Source organism: Alosa pseudoharengus, unplaced genomic scaffold (assembly GCF_046254945.1).
Source record: "Alosa pseudoharengus isolate Yale_2024_CS ecotype anadromous, Long Island Sound unplaced genomic scaffold, YU_APseudo_1.1 YU_APseudo_1.1_scf_13, whole genome shotgun sequence".
Taxonomy (NCBI): Eukaryota; Metazoa; Chordata; class Actinopteri; order Clupeiformes; family Clupeidae; genus Alosa; species Alosa pseudoharengus.
In genome coordinates this window covers 3,347,423-3,372,164 of record NW_027468598.1, presented here as the reverse complement: position 1 = coordinate 3,372,164, position 24,742 = coordinate 3,347,423, and the positions used below count along the sequence as shown (strand labels likewise).

At 40.1% G+C, this 24,742-nt stretch overlaps 1 protein-coding gene and 1 long non-coding RNA gene across 2 annotated transcripts; both read left to right on the top strand.

Moving 5' to 3' along the window:
* Window positions 1-408: 408 nt before the first annotated feature.
* On the top strand, window positions 409-2,457 carry LOC143121038 (uncharacterized). Its single transcript, XR_012986377.1, has 3 exons — window positions 409-969; window positions 1,927-1,987; window positions 2,268-2,457. It is a non-coding gene; the product is annotated as an uncharacterized LOC143121038 (long non-coding RNA).
* Window positions 2,458-7,655: 5,198 nt separating this feature from the next.
* On the top strand, window positions 7,656-8,597 carry LOC143122194 (olfactory receptor 2A14-like). The gene has a single exon (XM_076283053.1). It carries the CDS (start codon window positions 7,656-7,658, stop codon window positions 8,595-8,597), a length of 942 nt encoding a protein of 313 aa, XP_076139168.1.
* The last annotated feature ends 16,145 nt before the right edge of the window (window positions 8,598-24,742 follow it).

The following is a 24,742-nucleotide window of genomic DNA, read 5'->3' as shown; positions in this document are numbered from 1 at the left end:
CTGTAGTGACAGGAGCAAAGAAAACAATAGATTTTCCTGTCTCTGCCTGCCACTACAGTAAACCCCTGTCTCCCTTTGAAGACATATTTGGTCGAATCAAAAGGGATTGGAATGAGTATGTCCGAGGCCTGAAAGCACAAAATCACATGTTATATTGCTTACAGACATGTATAAATTATTACACCAAGTCAATTTTCCATTATCAAAGATCTTTTTGGATAATGAGAAGACTAAGTGTTGTTGTAGAACAATATTACTGTTACTAATAACTTAATGCAGGTGCAAACATATTCTTTCATTGTATCAAGGTGAAGTGAAGTGAAGTGATAAGTATTGAACATGCTGAACTTACATCCACTGGCTGCATGTCAGAATCTACATAATCTGAAAAGGGTTAATAGGTTAATATGATATGCAATAGGCCTATCTCATCTAAAAATGGCGTCTCTTCCGTTTTGCTACGTTAAGACGTATCGCTACTTCCGGTCATGCGGAAAACCGTTCACGGTGAATGGCAATTGCACAGATGATTTGTACAAGGCGGTATTATGTACCTCTGTGTACCAACAGCAGATAAAAACAACCATATTTGAGCTTTCATAATTTTCCCCGCAATGTGGACCGTCGAAGAAAATGGATTCAAGCCATCAGGAGAGAGGAAGGCCCACTGTTTAACGTCTCTAATAGCACAGTCGTTTCTAGTATGCATTTCCATAGCAGTGACCTGTACAAAACACCTAGTGGTTTTAACAAACCAGAGTTAAACAAGACGCGGTAGCTTTTGTTTTTTCATGGGTCTCTGACACAACCCAAGCCAGGAAGTCTGTTTTTGAGAGGACAACTAAGAGATTGGGGTTTGATGTTCATGAAGTCCAACAACCTTGTGGAAACGAAGATGTTGATGTTGCTAGCTAGCTAAGCTAGCTAGCTTAGCTACGGACCACGACTACGACGCACGACCATCCCCTGGTAAGATTTGATCTGAGTAGATGAACTGGCAAGGAGATTTGATCTGAGTAGATGAACTGGCAAGGAGATAAATAGCCAGGTGTACATTTGCATATACATTATGTTTATTTAGAGAATTTTACTGGCTCTGTGCACTAGATAATGAGTACTTAAATTGTACCAAAAACGTAAGAAATAACATTAAATGTGCAAGTGTTAAGCTTCTTAAAACCATGGGTGACTGATTAGCACTGATGTGTGCCAGTCTGCTCGGTTTCAAGTTGATATTTAAACACAAATTTAGCTTCCACCTTTTTCCTAAATACACCAGCCTACGGCATGATATGAAAGACGAACTTCGTGTTTGTGTTATGGTGGGTGAACGGCACACGTTTCTAGCTCGTTGTAATCGCTTTTAAATAGCACCTATAGATGAATGCTTCAGTTGCTGTAAGTGTTTTACACTTCTTAAACCCGTGGGCAGCTCCACGGAGCACTGGTGTGTGCCAGTCTGCTCTGTTTCAAGTAGATATTTACGTGATTTTAGCTTCCACCCGCCTACGTGCACTACGTGGAGTTTGTCTCTACCTAGTGCTGCACAGAGCCAATAGCCCTAGGTAACAAAGCAAAGATATAGATAGTAATTTTAGCTAGGTTTAGACAGCAAATTGTGTTACTGTGTCTGTTTTTAAACTAAACGAGAGATTATTTCATACATTTATATTTCATACACCTTTTACTGAAACACAGATTATTGTGATGTTATTTTGTGTCACAGCACTCATAACTTACTACAGTATGTCATCATTGCACACTACAGTAATTGTAGTGTACCGTAATTAATTAATATGCATTGTTGTTTACAGTTTAGCAGGATGTCAGCATCAGGAAAATAAGCTATTCTTGATATAGACTGAGTTTAAAGAGGTGCTGTGATCTGTTTCATTATTTCTCTACTTTTTCTCTACTTTGCATCAGGTAGGTGCATTGGATGCAGCTCACACGAGGATAGTGGAACTGGAGGTGCTGGTGTTGTCACGTGAGTATTTTCACTTCCCTGCTCTTCTATATGCATACGCACGCACCCATACACTCCCACATGCTAAGTTGTTAGTAATAATCACTGAATCCGAAATCAAGAAAATACATCGAGAAATATGTCACACACACATGCACACCCACATGATCAACAGAATAATTGTAAAACAGACAAATTGAAAATTGAACAAAGCACGCACGCATGCACACACACACACATACTATTGAAGAAATATGTCCATAAATGTGGAATGATAAAAAATATCTAATTTGTCTTTCAGAACTTCAATGAAGGACTCGTCTCACCAAATCCTCTCCTCTACACGGAAATGTCTGACTTGGTGTCAGTGACTGTCACACCAGGGAAGGCCAGTGACTGCAAGCTGACCTTGCACCTGGGTGAAATTCTGGTGACTCATTTTTAGTTGAGGTTTCGCCCCAACGAACTTGATGTAAGGTGTCTCGTGATGCTGGTGATGTCTCGCCATTTCACCTCCATTAGTACAAAGTGGGGAACCGGCAAAGGATCAACCACCTGACAATCTAGGCTTGCACCCAGATGTATCATAACGATGCTGCAGTGGGAGACCTTGACCTACCAGAGATCCACGTAGTGGTGGAGCACTTCTGGCTCCAGCCCCTGCCGCATATCTGCGGTTTGCCACGTTCCCTTGAGGATCCTCCCTGCTAACCACTGCTGGGTCTCATCTCTCCTGGCAGCAAGGACCTCATGGCTTGCTGTGAGCCTGCTCTCCACAGGTGGCACCGGGTGTACATATATATATATATATATATATATATATATATATAAATATATAATTGGTTTATAGTTTGTTCATTGTGTTCATTTTGGGTGTTCATGTATTGTTCCATGTTGTGTATTTCTATGATGTCCACAAGTTTTTCAATAAAATATGTTTCTTGTTTACTTGTTACTTTGACACTAACCTTTTATAGGGCATATATAATGTGGATTTCACTCTGCAGCGTCCCAATGTTTTTGTTTTTTTAATGACCAACTGTTTAGGTTACGTTTACCTGAGTACGTGGCATGTGCAACAATGTGATTACAGAGTCCTCTACCAACACACAAAACAGCATATCCCCGTCTTGCTGGCCGAAGTAGTGTTAGTAATAGCACGGTGAGTGGAACATATTAGCAAAAGTTTCTGAACCTTAACTCGTGGAACAACAACTAAAACTTTTGGGAAACAAATAAGAGCTTTGTCTTCCATAGTGTTGCAACAATTTGCTACTTATGTGTGTTTCGATTGGGGAAATGTTTTGGATATCATACAAATTATGGTCATATGAAGGACACATACACACAAGGCATTTAATCAATGATATGCCAAGCTGGTATATCATTGATTAAATGTATATCTGTCCTTCATATGACCATCATTTCTATGATATCCAAAACATTTCCCCATAAAACACACCTAACTTTCACAAGTTAGGCTCCTTACTGTAGTCTACACAGGAAGGTGCTTTTGTTATTAACATTGCAAGATGCTCAAACATCGCCCAGGTCTCAGACATCGACACTGTTGCAAGTAAGAGGTCATCCTTCAATCAACTAGGCTTCAGTGACGTTTAGCACGAAAAACAGGGTAGGTAGCGTTTGTTTGTCAATTATTGATGCATACTCTAGACAACGTTTTTGTTCACAAACCATAGCCATTTGTGTTGAATCTTTTAAATATTATTTGGCCAACGCACCCCCTTCAAAAAGACTTGTAAACAATAGCTATTTCGGCGTACTTGTTCCTTTTGCCCCTGACGATTCAATGTTCACTACACCTCGTTTGTGCGGCTCCTCGTTTTTTCTAAGAGATTGGTAGCACAGTGATCTCACAATGACACTACCATCTAGGCCTACTACGTTGGAGACTATACAAAAACATGCACGTAATAATTTCAAAATAAAATACTGGATCATTTCTTTACACAGCTTTATTGAAGTGCATTTACAAGCTGTTTGGATCTGACATTAGCCACCTAGCTAGCTGACATCAACATTACCTTCACAAAACAGAAACTGTTCATGGAACAATCTATATCTACAATCCAATTCTGATGGTTTAGTAGAAGTAGGCTACAGGATCATTTTGTTACACTGCTTTATTGAAGTGCATTTACAAGCTGTTGTGTCTTATCTAGTATTACCCATCTAGTTATCTGGTATTAGCCATCTAGCTAGCTGACTGACTTTACCTTCATATTTATATATAAATTGTTCATGGAACAATTTATATCCCCGATCCAGTTTGGATCGCTTAGTTTTCGTGTGATGTTCCACAATATCTGCCACCTATGACAGATTAATATTTGGCAGATGCCGCAAATTCCTTGTAAACTTGTAGATAGCTCTGATAACGTTAGTTTCTCCATAAGACATCGTTAACCGGAAGTGAGTTTACGGCTTATCGATATTCAAAATGGCGGCGTGAAATAGGCCAATTCTATAGACCCTTTTAACAATAAAAACAAAAACAATGCTTGAACGTTCTATTTGGGCCCCAATCTACTTCCTCTGCATTAAGATAACATATGGAATGTTAAAAAGGAAGACTTGTGGGGCCAACTATGATGCTGATAATGGAACTCTCTTGAAAGGGTCCATACACTCCGTCATTAGAAAATCAATATGAACCAGTTCACGTCTTTATTTGTAATACTTACCATTCTTCATCTCATCTCCTACGATCGCATGCAATGCTTTTGCATGGACACAATTCGGATAGAGACTCAGAAATTCTACAAAAGATCAATCAAATAGGAGCAATAATGACATGTTTTGCAACAATACTTGTTTCTAATTAACTCTGTGGTAATGTAGAGAAAGACAGTAGCTTTATTATACCTGTACATGTCAAGTGAGATTTGTTCCTGCAGGCAGATATATCCTTGGCCCTCATGCTGTTACAAGTGCAGCAATAGCACCACTTTGAACCATCTGAATACTCCATGGCCTGCCGGCTGACCATGACATACTTTGGCATCTACATGAAAACAAGTATATTAGAAATTGTGCCAGAAAGTTCAGATACTAATCTTAAAAACATATGATTGATAAGGTGAGATCAAAACTTACTTCTGTGGAACTCACTCCATGACACTGTGCTAACAGATATATCTGTTCTGTGACAGAGCTGCTGCACAGCATGATTTCATCTGAAAGCAGCAGCTGCTGCACATACCGGCCTTCGTCAGATGACTGAAAAACACACATCAGCACATCACATCAGCATCACATCAGCTTGTCTTATGAACAAACATGACAGCCATTTTGAATAGACAGCCTTTTTTACTTACAGTTGATACATGTAATTATTCTGTGCTTGAAATAACTACAAATAAAGAGAGAACAGGATTAAAACATAGAAATACTTGAGCTCATATAGGCAAGGCAAGGTAAGTTTATTCATAGCACATTTCATACACAGGGATAAATCAATGTGCTTTACATAGACAAAAGCAAATAATAGTAGTAAACAAAAGCAAAAGCATAAAAGTGCAATGGGTAAAAAAGTAAAGTACATAAAAATACAGTAATAGAATAATTAAAAGATAGGTTAAAAGACACGATGAACTAAACATCTATACAAATATGTATACATGTAACATTCAAGTCTATTCTTTGCCATCACTAGACTAGCATAGGAAATCTTTGCCAACTTACATGCACTGCCTGTGTTTAGTATTTCTTGAGAATCTGCTGAAAGTCAAACACAAAGAAAACAAAACATTTTTAACTTATTAACAGCACTTTGAGGGTCTTAGTCTGCTGATTGATTTAACACTTACCAGTATCAGAAGGGTAGTGTGATTCCACCGGAAGTGGAGACAAGTCTGTCAGGGAAAAGAGCTCATTTTAATTATCTCTGTAAAATCTCTGATTTAAGTGATTAGTTGTGTTCAGTTGCTCAAAGTGACAGTGGTGACCTAAGTGCAAACCCAAGAGCAAAAAATAACAACAACTAGTCACAACATACTGTATGTGTACATAGCTATGATATGACAGAGTGAGCTATGAACAATAAAGAAATAGAAAAGAAATTGGAGTACCGATAAAGGAAGTTGCAGCAGTCACTGGTTCAGCCAGAGGCACAGGCACAGCCACAGGTGCCCAATGTGTCTGTTAAAATCAATTCAGTTTGAACGCGTACCATAGCATTAATTCCTGCAGGCGCCCCTGAACCTAGATATGAATGTGATTTCAGCCCGAATTTCAACATTTCTTTCAAGAAGACATGTAAACTATTACTAAAAATCTAAAAAATTGCTAGGTTACGGGGACGCTGGCGAAACACACCGCTCCGTCTGGCATCATGTTTTTGTTTATTTTTATGTAATGTTCGTAATTTTATGTAATGTCATGTTCATTTTTTGTATTGTTTTGTATAGTTATGTATTATCTCTTCATTTATGTTATTTTCAATAGTTGTCGAGTTATGCTTAGTCCCTTTTACTGCTTCCAAGTCGGCGGGTGTTGTTGGTCCATTGGGAGCTTGCTATGGCTAGGACTAGCTTTTGCCCTAGACTGACATCTTTCCATCCATCCATCCGTGAACGGTGCTGCACTTCACTGTCTGGTCGAGTTTTATCGGGACAGCTGGACCTGGGCCTACTCTGCTGCGAGGGATCTGCCGTGGCCGCCAAGCTGCTGCTGACCTGCAAGCTGCCATCTGCCTTATTGCCTGGAGTCTGCTTGTGCAGACCAAAGTTTTTGGTGCAGACTAACGTTAACTGTGTCTGGATTGAGCAGACTAGCTTCTAGCTAGCGGCTACTAACGTTCAAAACTACCGTTGACGCTGGGGAGCTCTGCTCTGAGCATCAGGCTGTCTAACGGGGGTCCACCGAGTTGCTGATCTGCGGGATCGCCAATGACTTCAGACGGTTAGCTTCTATGCTTCCAGTGATCTCTAAACTGCAGTCTACAAGTAGGCCTACTAACGTCACTCACAGAAGGCATGTTAACGTTGGATCCTCCGGGTTTTTCTGAAGATGCAGCTGTGCGCCATGTCATTGGACTGAGTTGGACTAAGTTAACACGGACTTTTCTTTATTTTAATTTCTTATTTATTTATTACTTTTTGTTTGTTGTCTGTCGTAATCGTGGGATTGGTCATGGATATTCCCACGGCTGTTGTTGCCTGCGCCACTCGGCCTCCGGCCTCGTGGCTACGGACGAACAACACCCGTGGGAATATCCATGACCAATCCCACTCTCACTCGTGCTATATTGCTTAATTAGATTTGATTTCTGATGTCACAATGAATAAAACAATGTTGTGTGAAATTTTGTAACATAGCCTACTGTAGGCCTACCTTCTCTGTCCATAGGCCTATGGTTGTTTGCCCTCTGTCTCCATCAGTTCCTTGTCAACAGTTTAGTTGTATGTTTACTGCTATCATGGTGACACTGAAACCGGGACAACAGTGGTAGAACACACTTCCCAACTGGTGACCCCGGGAACAATTCCTTTATTGGCTGAAATCATAGGCCTAATATTATGACTAACCAATTCTCAAGTGAATTAGTCCCACATCTATTGTGGCAATTCTCCTTTAAGTAGGCTACACAGTTACACATTACAGTATTTTGCTTTACATTTGGAACACATTTGGAATACTTTTGTCTTCATATTTTATATGGTTAACAATGACAAACTCGACCAAAATTGTATCCATCATTTTAACAGGATACAGTGACATTGGGAATATTGCATATCTTTACTTTACCATGTTGTCAGCATTTTATCTTTGCATAATATTTGCCAATGGTCTTGTTATTGGAGTAATTGGTACGAATAGAACTCTTCAGGAGCCTATGTACCTGTTTGTGTGCAGTCTTTGTGTGAATGAATTATATGGCAGCACAGGTTTATTTCCTTGTCTTTTGGTAAATCTGTTCTCAAACACTCATGAAATTCCTCTCACATATTGTTACATACAGATTTACTGTTTGTATACTTATGCAACGGTGGAGTATTGTAATTTGTCTGTCATGTCTTATGATAGATATATGTCAATCTGTTATCCTTTACAGTACAACAGCATCATGACCCAGAGAAGAGTGTGTATTTTAATTGTGCTTGCATGGTCATATTCCTTTTGCCAGTTTGCCATTACCCTATCTTTGAATTTGCGTTTACAACTGTGTGGTAATATCATGGACAAAGTGTGGTGTGACAATTACTTGCTGGTCCGACTTTCCTGTTCAGATACAATTATAAATAATATATATGGACTTTATGCAACTGTCCTAACTATTTGTGCTCCACTGGTACTCATGTTGTACTCTTACATCAGGATAATCAACATAAGCGTTAGTTCTGGCAATGATGCAAAAAAGAAGTCTCTAAGCACATGTGCCCCTCATATTGTTTCACTACTAAATTATTCCATAGGTTGCTCTTTTGAAATCATTCAGAGCAGACTTGGTAAGGCAAATATCCCAAGCACTCTGCGTGTCATTATCTCAATATATTTTTTGATGATTCCACCACTTGTTAATCCAATTATGTATGGACTAAAAATGGTTAAAATTAGAGAAGCATCTACAAAAGTTTTAAAATGCAGAAGACCATTTTTTTTACAATAATATTTTTTTACCTTTATTTTGATGTCAATCCCATTATAATTCCATTTTCATAGGTTTTCTGTATAAGGCTTTGGGACTGTATTTTCACTTTTTCGCTCAAAGTGGCATGGTGTGGTATAATTTAGTTGAAGTGTTTTGTGTTTTGTATTTATTTTATATGTATATCTGTGATCTGTTGATGACTGAAAAAGTAACTGCTCTGTCAAGTTTTACATACTGTATGTGTTTTCTTTTGTGCAGCCTTATGACAAAAGATATAAAAGAACATGCCAAAACAAGCTAAATAGTTGAAAATATCACAGATTATTGCCCCCCAGGTATCAATTTAAACATTGTGCATGTAAATGGATCTGAAAATATTTTCTATAGGGTGACATATAGTACTACTACTCAAGCTGCTTCATGTAACAGCACTGACATGCGCTAGTTCTATTCCGATGTTGATTTCTGCCCAACTTCAAAAGGCAATTTTAAAACTAGACACCCAGCTAATATTCTTTATATACAGTGGGTCCCAGTTAAGTTTGGACGGGTTCCTTAAGAAATCACGCACCCCATTTTCTCAGCAGAAATGGCACAAACTGCAGTTGACACAAACAACCACAAGGTGTCACTTTGGAGTTCTGCCACTATTATTTTTGATGCGATCTGACTTACTGCTTCTATGATGCAGTTTCCAAGTCAGTAGAACAATCAGAGAAAGCTGAGCCATTACCAAACATATATGATAATACAATAGCGTGAGTTTATATATCTTATACCCTATTTGTCACGGTTACTTATAGATTTGATAGTGTAACGATAAGCGCATGAGACTTTCAGCGGGGGCACGGGAACTTAAATTGATCACGGTAGTTTAAGCTTACACTTGACAAAACATTCTAATATGAAAATGTAGATGCAATTGTTGTAAGATGGTGCAATTAAGAAAGCACCGTGCGCAGGGATGGAGAGAGAGAAAGCAGAGGGGATATGTGTGTTAGAACTTAGATGCGTGTGGAAAAAGTAGACGTGCTGATTATAGCCTGTACACCAGCAATTGTTGAACATTTACCTGTACAAGTACATTGACAGTAGCCCAGCCTAACAAGCATGTTGCATGTTGTAGGCTTACTGTAGAAATTTCACTTAAATTGCAACCGCAACATGCCTGCTTGCCGACGTTCAAACGACAACGAAAAAGATATCAAAGCAACAAGTGTTTTTTTTCTTTTCTTTTTGAGCACCTTTTTTGACCTTATAATAGGCTCGAGATATAATTCCAAAGGGGGCAGATAGGGGCCTGCACTTAACACTTAAAAAGATTGAACGAAGCTTCCCGAAATTTGAAATTGCGATCAGTGACTGGCATTGGGTGAACGAAGCTTTTCGAAGTTGAACAGGTTATTAAAAACTATTTGCGCACCTCAGTGTCACAGGAAAGACTGGGCTCTCCCTTCTATGAATTGAAAAAGACGTATATGCTACCTGCAAACTGGCCTATGATTTCATTGCTGAGTTTGCGGCAAAGCAAGATATGGCGAGTCAGTGTCATTTATTTGTCCATGTTAGCCTACAGACCAGTTTCCATAGTGCACATCTTATCAACAGTTTGAATGTCGTGTGTGTTTCTGCTCATTGACAAATACCGTTCAGCACAATGATTCATGCCCAATTAATTTCCTCTGTTAAAGTGTTCGCCTTTGTTACACTATTTGGTTTCGTGATGTAGCCTATGATAAACACCATATGGCCAAATATGTGACTCAGCTAATGTTATAGGCTATACAATTTCCCCTCTTAAAGACAAGCTGGTGTAGCTTATTAGACTAGGCTACTATTAAAATGCACCGACGGTAGCCTTGGCTATGTGTAAAGTAAGCTATCGCATGATTTCATGCACGTAAGTTCATGCATCTGTCAAGTTCGCACAGGGTCTCGCACCCCCTTGCGACGGCCCTGCAGCTCCTCCTAAGACAGCGAGGAAAAAGTTAAAATACGCGATAAACCCGGGAAAAGTTAACAGGTTTGTTTCGGTCCCGGTGATTATTTGTGAAATTGTGCAAACGACAGCCTTTTCAAGGCATTTCAAGGAAGGAGTCGTAGCATGCAAGCTCCCAAATTCACCCAGTAGCCTACAGAAGGCATCAATAGCCTAAATTGTTGGGACTGGGGAGGGTCATGCGTTTTTTCTCAATCACTTTGGAGGGTCATAGAAAAATTTCTTGCTGGCGAGGGAGGGTCACGTCTTTTTTGACTAACGCTCCCAAAACTCCCCCGGTAGCCCCTTAAATAAATAATGAACAGTCCCTAATTGATTATAGCCTGTAGGCCTACACCAGCAATTGTTGAACATTTACCTGTACAGGACAGTAGCCCAGCCTAACAAGCAGATGTTGCAAAAGACGCAATTAATCAGAAATAAATGTAATCGGCATCGCTTTATTGAACAAACTGCAAGCAAGAGAGGGTTGAGTTCGCTGTGAGGCCAAACCCAAGAGCAGAGCCTATCTGTTAAGGCACTCGAGGCTATAACGAGCTGTGTGCGCCTGGAAAGACAATAGAAGATGCTTTCTAAATAGCACAGTGAAGACGGCTCTGGTCATCCCATACCCTCCCCCCACTTCCTGTAGCCTACCATTATGACTTTGCCGTTTTGGGACATTAAGCTTTTTCACGTTAAGCCCCCCTCCCCCACCCCCTTCTTTCACAAGCAGTGGGGAGCGCGGGGCACAAAGTAACACTTTTTGGTAGACAAAGGAGGGTTCTCCGCGCTTCTGTCGTTTGGCCACAATCCGTTGCAACCAGGCCAGGACAGATATTTTAGAGCAGGGGTGTCAAACTCATTTTCATAGAGGGCAAAAACAAATTCACGCGTGTACAATATTTGTCCGTTTCCCGGTTTTAGGTCCGTGCATTGCAAAAAAAGTAGCCTACATAGCATAACAATATATCCACATGCAATAATACAACAACAACGTCTACGATGACCTATTCATTTGGACAAATTGATACAGCCCTATAGCTAAAGTTACCTTTAGGGCTCTTACAGAGTCAACGCGAGCAACGCGAGCAAGCAACGTTAGCGACGCGAGCGACGTGCTCCCTTTCATAGTTTACACGGTGGACGCAAGCAACGCGGCCGATAAGTGAAATGCAATACATCGCTCACGCAACAGGGGGTAGCAGTCACTGGTGACATTCTGAGTGATATTTAAGCTGTCTGTAAAAGTTACATCCCAAGAGGCTCTTTTGGAGAGCCACGGATCATATTTAATTTAGAATTCTCAAAAAGACTCCAGTATGACATGGAGACACGTATCAAAAGTAATATCTAGCTTTGTTGGGTGACAAACTAGATGGGAGGTGAGTGTGATTCGCTGTGCTAGATTGACTGCATGTTACAAGGACACTGGGTCATGTCATGTAAGCAACATGGTACTGTAAATAAACGCAAACATAGCCTACATTGCAGAGCCACTTCAACATTATTAATATATGGTGAATAAATGTACACTAACACATGTGCACAGCCCCATGGATTTCTGACGTGACGATGCTAGCACGTTAGCAGCGGTTAGCTAACTATACTAACGTAAGTTATCTACAAGTCTGAAGTGTCCTCCAAGTGACAATCATGTTATACACAATGAATAGCATGTAACCTACAATGTGGAGCTCCATAGACCGTAAAAGAAAGACAAGCTTGCATAATGTTTCCTCTTCTCTGGCCATTGTATTCAAACCTTCTTCTGTAAATATAACATATTGTAACGTCGGCGCATAAAGACTGTGTTAGCGTTCTCCAGCGAAAGGCATGCTGGGACACGAGGGTGAACATTTGGGGGGTTTATGTCGTTATTCTCCAAAGTTATAAGTGTAATGTTAGCGTCTTTATTGTGACATGTTTCCCTTTTAGTTCTCCCTCGTGTGTGATCCTTTTTGTGTGGGAGGCTGCGTCCTCCCCTGTATGTGTAGTGTGTGTGCGTGCTTGACCTGCCCTGTTTGCATTGTGTTCTGTGTCTTGGTCTTGGTCTAACTGTGTCCCGGCTCTCGTTCCCAGTGAATAAACCTTTTGATTGGACAACTGTGTGGTTCGTTATCAAATCGTTACAATATACTTGACATAATGTACAATACTTGCAGTGTCGCCCCCACCGACAACGCATAGTATTGCATGCGTCAGTGCGTCGCGTATCAAAAACTGGGATGACACATTTTGCTACGCATCGACGCATAATGGCGGCCGAAGCGTAGCGATGCGTAGCCTTGCGGGCGCGTATGCGTAGCGATGCGTTGACTCTGTAAGAGCCCTTAGTTTTGTTCTAGCGTACGGTGACGTCTGGCTTTAAACAGCTTTAATCTAACGTTCTGACAAGCACACCAATTGCCTACCTTGTTCTTGCCCATCTGGAATAACTCCTCTAGCTTTGCTGCCTCCATCCTTTCTGTTTTCGTTGTTTAAACTTGTGATATCCATAACTAGTGAATTAGCCCAACATTGTGTGCTGATAACCATATATAGATAGCCGAGTAAAAGAAAACAACAAGTAGCCTAGTTGTGCCTGCGTGCGTATTCTGTCTCCTGCTCAAACAAAATGTGTGTGCGTTAATTTTGATAACGTGTTCACTAACTTTACGCGATAGAAAATTGTGAATAGCCCGATGGCATGCAGCTAATGGGATAGGTATGGTGAGCCAATTTGGTGTGATACACATTACACACACACAAGGGAAGTTTTCTCTCGTTGTTGAGGGACTGACGTGCGGGCCGTTCGAAATCATCGTGCATGGCCCGCGGGCCGTATGTTTGACACCTAGAGAGGAGAGACGACGGTGCAGCTCAGATGTCTTCTTAATTTTCTTTATTCTTCAGTAAAAGGTGCAGGGCCCACTTCCCCGAAAGCATCTTAAGCCTAAGAGCGTCGTAAAGTCCCTCTTACGAACGTCTTAAGATTTGCCGACTGTTTCCCGAAACCATAGCTTAAGAGCGTCGTGAAAACACTCGTAGATCTACGAGTGCTCCAGAGTACTCGTTACCGGCTAAGAGCGTCTTAACAGTACTTCTCACTGAGGTCACCAACAGGACATACAGAGGAATTACAACTTAGAATACATAATCCAACTTACTTTCCCATTCTTTATTGTGTTTACCTGTGATGAATCAGATTTTAGCGTGCAAAATAGCCTACATTTAATGGTCATAATAATGATGAAAAGCGGACAAAAATGCAATCAAGTTATGAAACAAGACGTTGCCAGAATATTTTGACATTATCTTTGCTAAGTGAATATTTTATTAGGCCTATGAGGTAAAAAACAGAGAAAGCAACATGTGGTTTATGTGGCCTACTGCATCAAAATCTAAGCCTAGGCTACACATTTCCTCTCTTTCTTACTCGACTTCTTTCTTATCTTCAAACGTGTTCCGTGGCACCGTGAAAAATTATTGCATGGTGCAACAATCTAATCTTAAAATAATTACAATTATTTATGTCTCTGTGTGGTATATAACCTACTTGGGATGCTTACATGCAGATGTCAAAGTGTTTCTATTTTCGTATTGATGTCAATTAATGTGTAGATCCGAAGTTTAAATGGTAGGCCTATAGCTGTGACGTGCAGTCACCTGACATCACCGTCAAATCAGAGGATATTTCAGAACTATTAACGTGGACAGCTCCCCTTAAGAGCATCTTAAGAGCAGTGCACGCGCGTTCACGCTACGAGCATGTTCGGGAAACAGTCAGAAAAACCAAACGAACGATCGTAAGATGAATCGTAGAAAACCCTCTTAAGAGCGTGTCTCCGTCGTTATCGGGGAAGTGGGCCCAGAACATTATTAAACTTTGACTAACGTTTCGATGTGTCGATGTTTTTGACTATTAAACGAACATCGAAACGTTAGTCAAAGTTTAATAATGTTCTGCACCTTTTACTAAAGAATAAAGAAAATTAAGAAGACATCTGAGCTGCACCGGCGTCTCTCCTCTGTAACATTTTTTGGCTTTTGGGTAAAATCATTTGAGTTTCACTAGTCACATGTTTTAACAAGCAACACTTGTTATTGAACTAATAACAGTGTGTCGAAAATTTACTTTATTTTCCATACGGAGAAATAACAAATAATATGCAGAGTCTAACCAAGGTCAATCTTGCCAAAAACCTGAAAACACATGAGGCAAAAGTGCAAAACATCACAAAACTAACTAAACTAACACGCGCATATTTTTGTATTGCAATCATTGTCGTTTTACTCCCCGTATGCGCTCATTATAAAGAACGTTTAACGTGTCCCAAAAACAGCTATCAATTAATCACCAAACGTCTTATAAACAAGTATTGCCAGGAGCAACACCTTGCAAAAAATGATAACAATAGGCCTAGGCCTTTATATGTTCCATATGTGTTGTGCATGCGCATTACTTGAAAAGAACTAGCTCCAGTTATGTATGAACAGTGAAGGTAACGATCTCTTAAACATGTGAAAAACGTGAACTTGAAGAAGTGAAAATTGAACAATATGAACTATGAGTATTGAACAACTTGAAGCTACATCTATAAGTGTGAACATGCTTAACAAAATATGGGAACAAAACATGGGAACTAAACGTGCATTATGAATATAATCAGTGGGAGCCCTGTGCTTGTTTCCCTGCAATAAGAAGGTTCCATCTGGGGGTGATGGAAGACAGTGACACCCTCAGTGTGTTTGAAATGTCCAGTCGATTGCGCAATTTGGTCTTAGTTGCAGTCATTGCCGAAAACCCGGCCTAGATACGTGGTGGGAAATGGTAGCAACGTTGTCAGCGCTTTTACGGCTATCTCGGGATATTCTGCTTTGGTTTTGATCCAAGCCAGAGAGGTTTCCTTAGGCTATACACACTCTTAAGACCACCGTCATTTGCAATTTCGATCAACTGCTCTTCCTCCTGCGCTGACAAGTTAGGACTATTCAATATTGACAAATGGGTTGCGGACCCACACTGTAAAAAAAAAATCATTGCTAATATTGAAAAAAACAAGGCAACACATTGCATTCAGATTTTTATGTTTTCCCAAAGATAAGCAATGTGATTACCCCAATTACAGTAACCTTGTTGTCTTTACTAATATTATTTAGTTCTGATGAGGGCAGCGCTTTAGCCATGTAATTACCCCAACTACAATACTGTTGTTGTCCTTACTAATATTATTTAGTTCTGTTGATGGTAAATTCCTCGTTCTACCAATTAATATATGTTTGCTCAGTCAATAGCCTCGTTCACAGCACTACGAAATGTTGATCAAGAATATATGGATTTCTCTTTCCACTATACTGGAAACTCACTTATTTTCCCTTGCATAATTTTTAAATTCACAAACTAAAATAAATCCATAACATACAATGTTGTACATTTCAAGTATTTTATTTCACTGTGACCAAGGGTGTATTTTACTGATTAAAAAAAAAAGAAAAAAAGAGTGCCACTATGTTAAGCCTCTTCAAAATAATATGAATGAAAAATAGACACAGAAAGGCCAGAGAGTGTATATGTGTCACAGCCATGCCAGGTTCTGCCTCAGCCACACCCACTCCTCAATCGCCGGCAACCACTCAATCATTCTCCCCTGAGTACTGATTACCCACACCTGTGGGTAATCACACTGAAACGCTTTTTAAGCAGCTGAGACCTTGGCTACCTGTCTGTCCTCGTCGCTGTTCCAGAGACTCAGATCTGTACCCTTGGCCGTCACACAGTGCTCTCTGCCCTTGATCCTGGACTTTTCTCTCCCTCAATTAAGTCAGTATCCTCTGTGCGTTTGAACATTCTTTAAGGACTCTCTTTGGATTTCCGTTTATGCTGTTCCTGGATCTTCTGTGTTTTTGGAGGCTTCTCATTTACCCTGTTCATTTTGGATTGATCTTCTGTGAGTTTTGACTGAGACACGTATTCTTCTAATAAATACAGCTTTGATGCTTGAACCGATCCTGTTGACCTGAGTCTGTGGGTATCCTGACAATATGAGTGAGTGTTTGTGTGTACGTGCGAGAGAGGGTGTGTGAGAGATCTTCTGGGTAGGAAATGTTGAGGGCGTATATAGGTATGCCACTGCAGTTCTGCAGTTTTTCTCCATATATTTCTGTTATGATAATTGATACTTACAAGACATTGCTTGAAAAGTTCTCCAGGTTCCTCACAGAGAAAAATGGGAAGTCCTCTGAGTGCAGCATCTTGGCGGTGCCGGATAATATTAGAGGTCTATCAAAAAAGACAAAGAAAGGGGAAAAATGTGTTTATCAGACAAAGAAACATTCACCTCAGTGAACAGAGGTATTTTCTCTACCATAACTCATACCTCATCATCAAGCTTCATCAGGATGTGTTCTAGGTCCTGTCCAAAGGATGCTTTCCGGGAACGGTAGAGCCAAAGGAGTTTCGGAGTGTATTTCTCCACTGCAGCTCAAAATGTTCCCAGTAAGTTCTTGTTGATGACGCGAAAAAAACTCACCAATCTGTTAACATGTACAGAAGAACAGTGAGTAAAGCAATAGTGTTGCTCCGAATATTACCATGTAAATGAAAGTCTACAGCTGTTTAAATGACAACCTGTCAATTTTGTAAAAACACACCTGTACTTTAAAGAACAAAGCAGGCCATCGATTTTGTATCACCATCACCATGGGTTGGTCCTCAACCACCTGAGGGAGAATGTCAGGTCCATCTTCACTCTAAGTGTGTCATCTACTCAGGCTTTCTTTGATGCTTCCATTAACAGCATTCTTTGTTCCTCAAGTGAAGCATCATCTTCATGTTCATGATGGTGAACAGATGTACCTTTCCTATGATTTCTTGAAAGATGTGACCTTAAAGCTCCTTGGGTTTTGAAGACACACACAGTTGGGGTGAACACACGGCCAATGGTTTGGTCTTCTGTGGTTAAGCTGGTGATGTCTGATGAGACCATCTTGGTCTGCAGAATAATTGCAAAACTTGCAATGCATGTGGTGTCAATTCTCTCACCTGAAACATATAATTATGACATTCAAAGAGTTAATATTACATCAGGACCCACACAATGCAAAAAAAATGCTTAGGCTACATCAGGTTGGAGGCCATATTGTTCCTTCAAGGAAATAACTAAACTGGCAGTTTACTTTAGGTAAATAAAGTGTGTTACCATAGCATGTTTTACAAGTAAATAATGTGATTTTAGTTCCATAAAAGAATAAATACCATAACCAAAATGCAAGGCCATTAAACACATTTTTTAAGGTGTAAATCAGATTAAGAGTAAAATCAGTAATATAATATTACAATGACAAGTTGGCTGAAAAAATATCTTCACTAGCCATAACATTGGTTACTCTGAACAAAATAGGTGAATGCTGGGCTAACTGTTACCAAAGATCCCTGATTTCATGCTAGTTAGCTAGTCTAGCAGCTAGTGCTATGATTTCTACCTCATCAAGTTTAGCTCAACTTAGAATGTGGTGCAATTAGACGAAATGTAGGCTACTGAAACAATGGGCTACAATATATTTCTGGCCACATAAGTTTAACCACTGAACACCACACTTTAATGGTAACGTTAGCAGCTAAGTTGTGGATAAAACCGAAAAAAATAAATGGGTGGGATGTTAGCCTGCGCTTGTAATAAAAGTGTAACCAACGTGCAATGACAGTTTGATTCAAACTAACGTTGGCACATCTTCTGACGAAATATTTTCGATGAAATGCATGTTTTGAAAATCATACAGTTCTTCTAAACCACTCCATAACTAAGGTGTAGTTTCAAAACGTAATTTAATACTTGAAATACTTACTTTCACGCTGTCAATCCCGACAATCCGACTCCTAACTGGATATTTGCAGATGAGACTGAGAAAAGAGAACCTCGAGGGAGAGGAAAGCCCGCGTTGAGATCCATGTTGAAACCCCGGATGTCAGGCAACATGCGCATGCACTTTTCTCATTGGCTGATGTGCTTAATACAGTTTTTATGTTCAACTTATTCTCAAAAACATGTTTACACATCATTGACGTGCAAAACATTGGTCTAACATGGTTTTCTGCATGCATTTTTTTCATTCCAATTGGCTGTTGTGCTTAATACATGTTTTATGTTCAGTTTATTCTCAAAAACATGTTTACACATCATTGATGTGCAAAACATTGGTCTAACATGGTTTTCTGCATACATTCATAATAATACACATTTTCCTGTCTGAAATACTAAAAATATCAACTCTATTGAATAAAACACAGTTTTGTTTTTTACAGTGCACTCATTGGTTTGCCGTGGATCTTTGAAGGATGGGAAGTAACGCTCAAACTCATTTGAAAGCGCAACAAGGTGATGGCGCACCAGCTGCGAGAGAAAGGGCCCTGCCTCAGTCTCTCCCAAAACCCGCCCACTACTGTTTGGAACATATCAAATACACCCCGGTTCACTCGTCGTCCCCACAAATCAAGCTTGGCTTTAAATTCAGCGACTTTATCTGCCAGTTTAAAGACAGTCGTCATTCTCCCCTGGAGTGTAGGGGTGAACGATTTTGGAAAAAAATCTAAATGCGATTTTTCTCACCAATATTGCGATTGCGATGCGATTATTTTTAAGCTCTTTATCTTCTCTGTCTTATTCAACAAAGACAAGCAATATTATTCTATAGTATGACCAACACAAAATTAGATAAGTTAAACATTCTTTCCTGGAGCCCAGGCCTATGTTATGATGGCATTAGGTCATTGAATAGGATTTATGAATGAAATATTTTTTATTTAACTACTTTAATCACATTAGTAGACCTATATTTGTTGAACTTCCAGCCTTGTAAACATTTAATGATTCTGATTCGTTTCTATTTCATGTAGATATGACCTTCTTTCGTTAGTTAACAAATAGGTCTACATGTAGTGGCACTGACACGGCTTCTCCTTGTCCTGTGCTCTCCATACACGCGCGCGCGCGCACACACACACACACACAGACCCGCTCCTCTCCTCTGTAGGCTACTTGCACGTGAATCGGAACAAACTACTGTAGATTGTTGTAGGCCTAGTGCAAATACATGCGGCCGAATGACCGTTCGGCTCGGTGTTAACTAAAGGTTAGCAATACGCAATACGCATGCATGCAAACTAACTAGTTTGTTCATATCACAACAAAGCCAATCGCGGAGACAAAACTCTTTAAACAGGCAAAGTTATCAGCATGTATGTAGCCTAGAGCCTTAGCTGGTAAGCTAATGTTAGAACAGCTGGGTTTTTGGTGGTTAGCTGTGTCAACAACTTGCGGATAACATTATGCATCAATTCATTACCTGTGAGATGAAATGTTTGTGCCGCCAACCCCCTTGGATATCGCAAATGCCCCCACTGTCACTGTACTCCAGTAAACAAAGTCCCCAGTGCACAGGTGAATGGCTGCTGTGCAGCCTAAACAGTCGTGGAGTTTTAATCGTCAGCTGGACAAGTGAACGAAGTTACCAGCCAGAGTAGCAGCACAGGGGAATATGAACTAGAACCAGGGACATGGTAGGTTCGAGCAAAAGGTAATTAAGAGGTTTATTTTTAACCAAAGTAGCTCTACTGATCAGACCTTTCTTGACACTGTTAGCTGGTCCTCTTGTTTACGTTTTTTGCTTCTTCAGTGGTCGTGAGAAGAGTCATTGGCGCGTCGGCAAGCGCAAGTATAATGCGTTTTGGTGACGTCATATATTACAAATCGCAGCCTTTGCGTTTGAAAATCGTGTTTCATCATATCGCGATATTATCGCAAATGCAATAAATCGTTCAGCCCTACTGGAGTGACAGGTTGAGGTCATTAAGCAACCCGAATATGTCACACAGGTAAGCGAGTTTTGACACCCAGTCCTCATCACTAAAATGTGCAGCTAACGGTGACTTTTTTTCTGTAAGAAATCTCTGCAGCGGCTCTCACAATTCAAACACTCTGGCCAGTGACCTGCTAAAGATACTTGTTTTTTGTTGCTCATTCTAGCAGTTTAGCTAACTTCGTGTGACACTACCGTTCGCTAAGAAGGTGAAGTGAGCTGACCTGAGGCTGCGCAGCGCTGAAGGCAATATGTAAAAGTGTTAAAGGCGGGACAGACAGACGTAAGAAGATAGACCTTGCAAAATGCAAACATGCGTGCAATCAAACAACTGCATATAGGCCTATGTCATGTAAAAACGTGACATTATTGCGAATTAAATTTAATTTAGTTTGCATGCATTTATTTTTAAACTCATGTCGTATGGCTACGGCCCGGTTAGGAGTGTCCCACGGCCCGGTACCAGGCCGCGGCCCGGTGGTTGGGGACCGCTGCATTAACCCACTCGACCGTCAGACAACGCTATCTGCTTCGAGTAGGCCTATTGGGTAGGACTGTAGCCTACACTGGTTGCTGTGGCACAGTTTTGAGTGACCGAATTAGTTTTTCTTTGTCATATGAATGCTGTCATTTTGTTAACATTACTGTTAAGGAGATGCTGTAGGCAAAGTCTATATTTCAACCTCGTTAGTGTAGTAAAAAAAATCAGAACTATTCACAAGGTTTCTGGGCAGCATATTTATGTTCTGTTAGCAAGCGAACTTCTCATGACTACCGACAAAGTAGCCTACTGCCAGCTGACGAAGCTCTCATTTTAAAAAACATTACTGAGAGACAGGCACTGTACAATCAAGAAATCTTGCCACTGAATCCAAAACTATGTTTAACATTATGTACAACGCTTAGGCTACAGTGGACTAGCATGTTGCAGGGGCTGCTAAAAACACAGAGAAACGCACTGAAAACTCAGCCAATCACAGCCCTTGCTGTCGAATGAGCCGTCTGGTTCGACCATGGAACGCCACAGCGGACTATGCTGCCCCCAAGCGGCTGCAGTTGTACTTACATTTCACCCAGCTGCGTGAATCACCATGATCGTAAATGAAGTGTCAATTTTTAACTGGGACCCACTGTAGATGCCGATCCAGACATCTTCACCAAAGCCACCAACTCCTCAAGCTAGCATACAGTAGAGTAACCAAGCACTGCAGTCTGCAAGCAGCACAAAAACAGTTTTTATATAGAAAAGGGCCAGATAACAAGCATCTATAGTACTACTGTGGGATAATTTTTATGTTTCTCATTGAATGTTTAAAACATGTTTTGCAATAGGCTGAAGAATACATATTTTGAAGATTAATAAAATATCACTAGCATCATATAAGAATATTCTTTCTCAGTTTAGCTAGATAAACAGTACAAGTTTGTTGTTTTGGTTTAATTTTATTTTGGACAGTAACCTGAGGAGGGACTAAACCACCCAAGTCAGCTCTGCTGTTGAAGACTAGGATTAGGTTTTATTTTGGGTTTGAATAACTGAGATGACGAGATGTTGGTGATTGTTTTGCTTATTATTCATCTAAGGGTTATAACTTCCTCCCTTAAGGATGAAGTGTGTGGTAACAATAAAGTATGTGAGTTAGCCTTTCGTGTTAGGTTTTGTGTATTTGTCTGTTAGGTCCTCTGGCAAAGATAACATGATAAGGAAACAATTAGGGCATGGTAAATGCAATATTATCTCAAAGCAAATTATGATCAACTTGATTCTGTTGATAGCAAAAGTGAACCTGGGATTTGGCTGGGAGGGAACTATTTTCCTCTCATAAGGTATAGCAGTGTTTCAAGTCCAAACTTCAATTTTGCGCTTCCCATGGGCATGTATTGGGTGTGTGGTAAAATGGCATACACATACTGGCCTCCTAATGCTGTAGGAACCTGTTACATAGCTGCTATTGCTCCTACAATGAGGATTTACATGGAAAATATTCTAATCAAAAACAATCTACTAGATTTACCCATAGAGAGAAAGAGAGATGACTTATACATCAGGAGGTATGAGTAAATGGAAAGGATATGTTATAGCAGACCCATGGACAGAACAGGGAGGATTGGATTACCATTCCTTGTCCCTGTGGTGGTCGTCCTTATAGTACTTCTTATAGGAAAGTTCACATTAGCTTGTATATTTAGAGCTCTAAACAGACAGGCCACAGTGATAAATTATGTATCGGTTACTGCGACTGGAATGTATGAAGACATCTTCCCATTCAGGGAAACACCAGATATTGAGATAGAGGAAACGTGTTAGTAAAAGAAGTGTACAAATGAGTCTGACTCTATGTACCTGGTTTAAATGATGATGATGTAACTTTGTTTTTTTCATTTTCTGTTTTCCCTTTGTAATTTAGATTTAGAACTTCAATAATCTGATTAATTATAGGAAGTAACTTTTAACCATTGTTTGGTAGGTTTAAATACAATGTTGATTAGACTAGTTGTGTTAGTATATACACATGTAGAGTACTGTATTAAACATGTAGCTTTACAGCTCCACAGGGGGGAATATGTGGGATAATTTTTATGTTTCTCATTGAATGTTTAGTATACCTTATATACATGTAGTGAAATCGTATTGCCATCTCCTTACTCTGACCCTTGTGTTTTCTGAAACTCCTATGTGGGAATGTTTAGTTAAATTAACCCCTGTGTCACCGAACTATGATGGGGGGGTTGTAAACATTTCACTGTGGGTAACCCTCAGGATGGGGGGGTCGTAAACATTTCTTATCTCTGTTAAAATACCAGATGGTTAAGTGATTAATGGAGGGTGACAACTTGTGATTTTCCATGGGTGTGGGGTAAGGTATAAGAGTTGGCTTCACCCACAGATGTGTGGGCTTGTTACTTTGACATTTCATGTGGGTAACATGCTCCCGGCGTCGTGAATAAAGCTGCAGTCTCACACCAGTTGTCTTGGATTAATTTTGACCACACTACTGTACTACAAGTCTATGTTATCAAATAAACATGAAACAAAACTTACCAATTCCTGCATAGGTTACCAGCTACGTGCAGAGCTAGCTGACGTTATGTGCATCTTGCTAACATGTAGAACTAGTCCAGCTGACACTGTAACGTTACATTAGCCTATATTATTTTGCTTAATGAAGGCGTATCAATATATATATTTTAAACAAAAACGGTCAATTTACTGTTCATAACTATAACCATAGTCATGTCAGTGTGACATGTACTTTTCCAGTGAATGTTTGTCTGTCTGACTGACAGAAGTTGCTCACGAAGTTCATCACGTAAAACAGACATCGTCAAAATTCGTGATGAACGGTTCCAGGTATTCTTTTGGAACATTGCAGGCCCAGCTGCAGTCAGACCTGCCTACCTCGCCATAACAGGTCGATTTGATTGGCTAATCAGTCAGATGTAGCCATCAGTCAAGCCGAATCCAAACATATGATTTCTAATGGTTGCTTAGGTACCGAAAACGCTGATTCCTTGTGAAGGCCTGATGCGGGACTTAACAAGAGAAGACGTGCGATTGGATAAAATGTATCGCACCCCCTCACTATTTGTTCACACAATCTGCCAATCAAATCACATATCGGACAGCGGTGGGATATCAGTAGTCGAGAACGATCGGGGAAGGAGAAGCAGAAGCAAATAATAAATGCTAAAGTACAATGTTATTAAAGACACTATTATTTTTCATTCGTTTGAAAATAGTAAGGCCTTCAGAGAAGGCTTTGAAGGCCCTGACGGTCCGCCACTGTTAGACACTGTGGTGTTTTGGTCAACATTCAGGTAAAGTAGTGGTTATAAGGTCACTTTCAAGACCGCAACACCATAAACCAAGAATGATAACTGTGTAAATTGGTGTTAGTCGGATTCGCTCGCTAAAGTTAGCTGAAAACGGTTACGTTAACGTTAGCTATATCGCTAGCTGCTATAGCTTGCTTGATGCTAACAGTTATCTAGTAAACTTTACGCTATTGTCTGTCACAATTATGGCAGAGAGCAACAAATTGCTATCAAAAAGGTCTTTAAGATGGCATACAAAAAAAAATACAGAGGCCATTGTCTCTATGCTACAATCACTTAATGTGGAAAAAGTTGGCGTTATCAGAGAATGTCTAATAAGGGGAGAACTGCCACTCTCGGAAAACTTCCGGTTTCTGAACTGGTTGCAGTTCCTTCTGTGGTTCCACATGAGGGCGCTCGTCCACGAGTGCAGAATGCATGGAAGTCTATGGAGCTGTACCCCTCAAAATCCACTTTTCTCGGGATATCATTTTTTTTCAAGTAATTTGAGTATTGTATTCGAAAGGGGAGG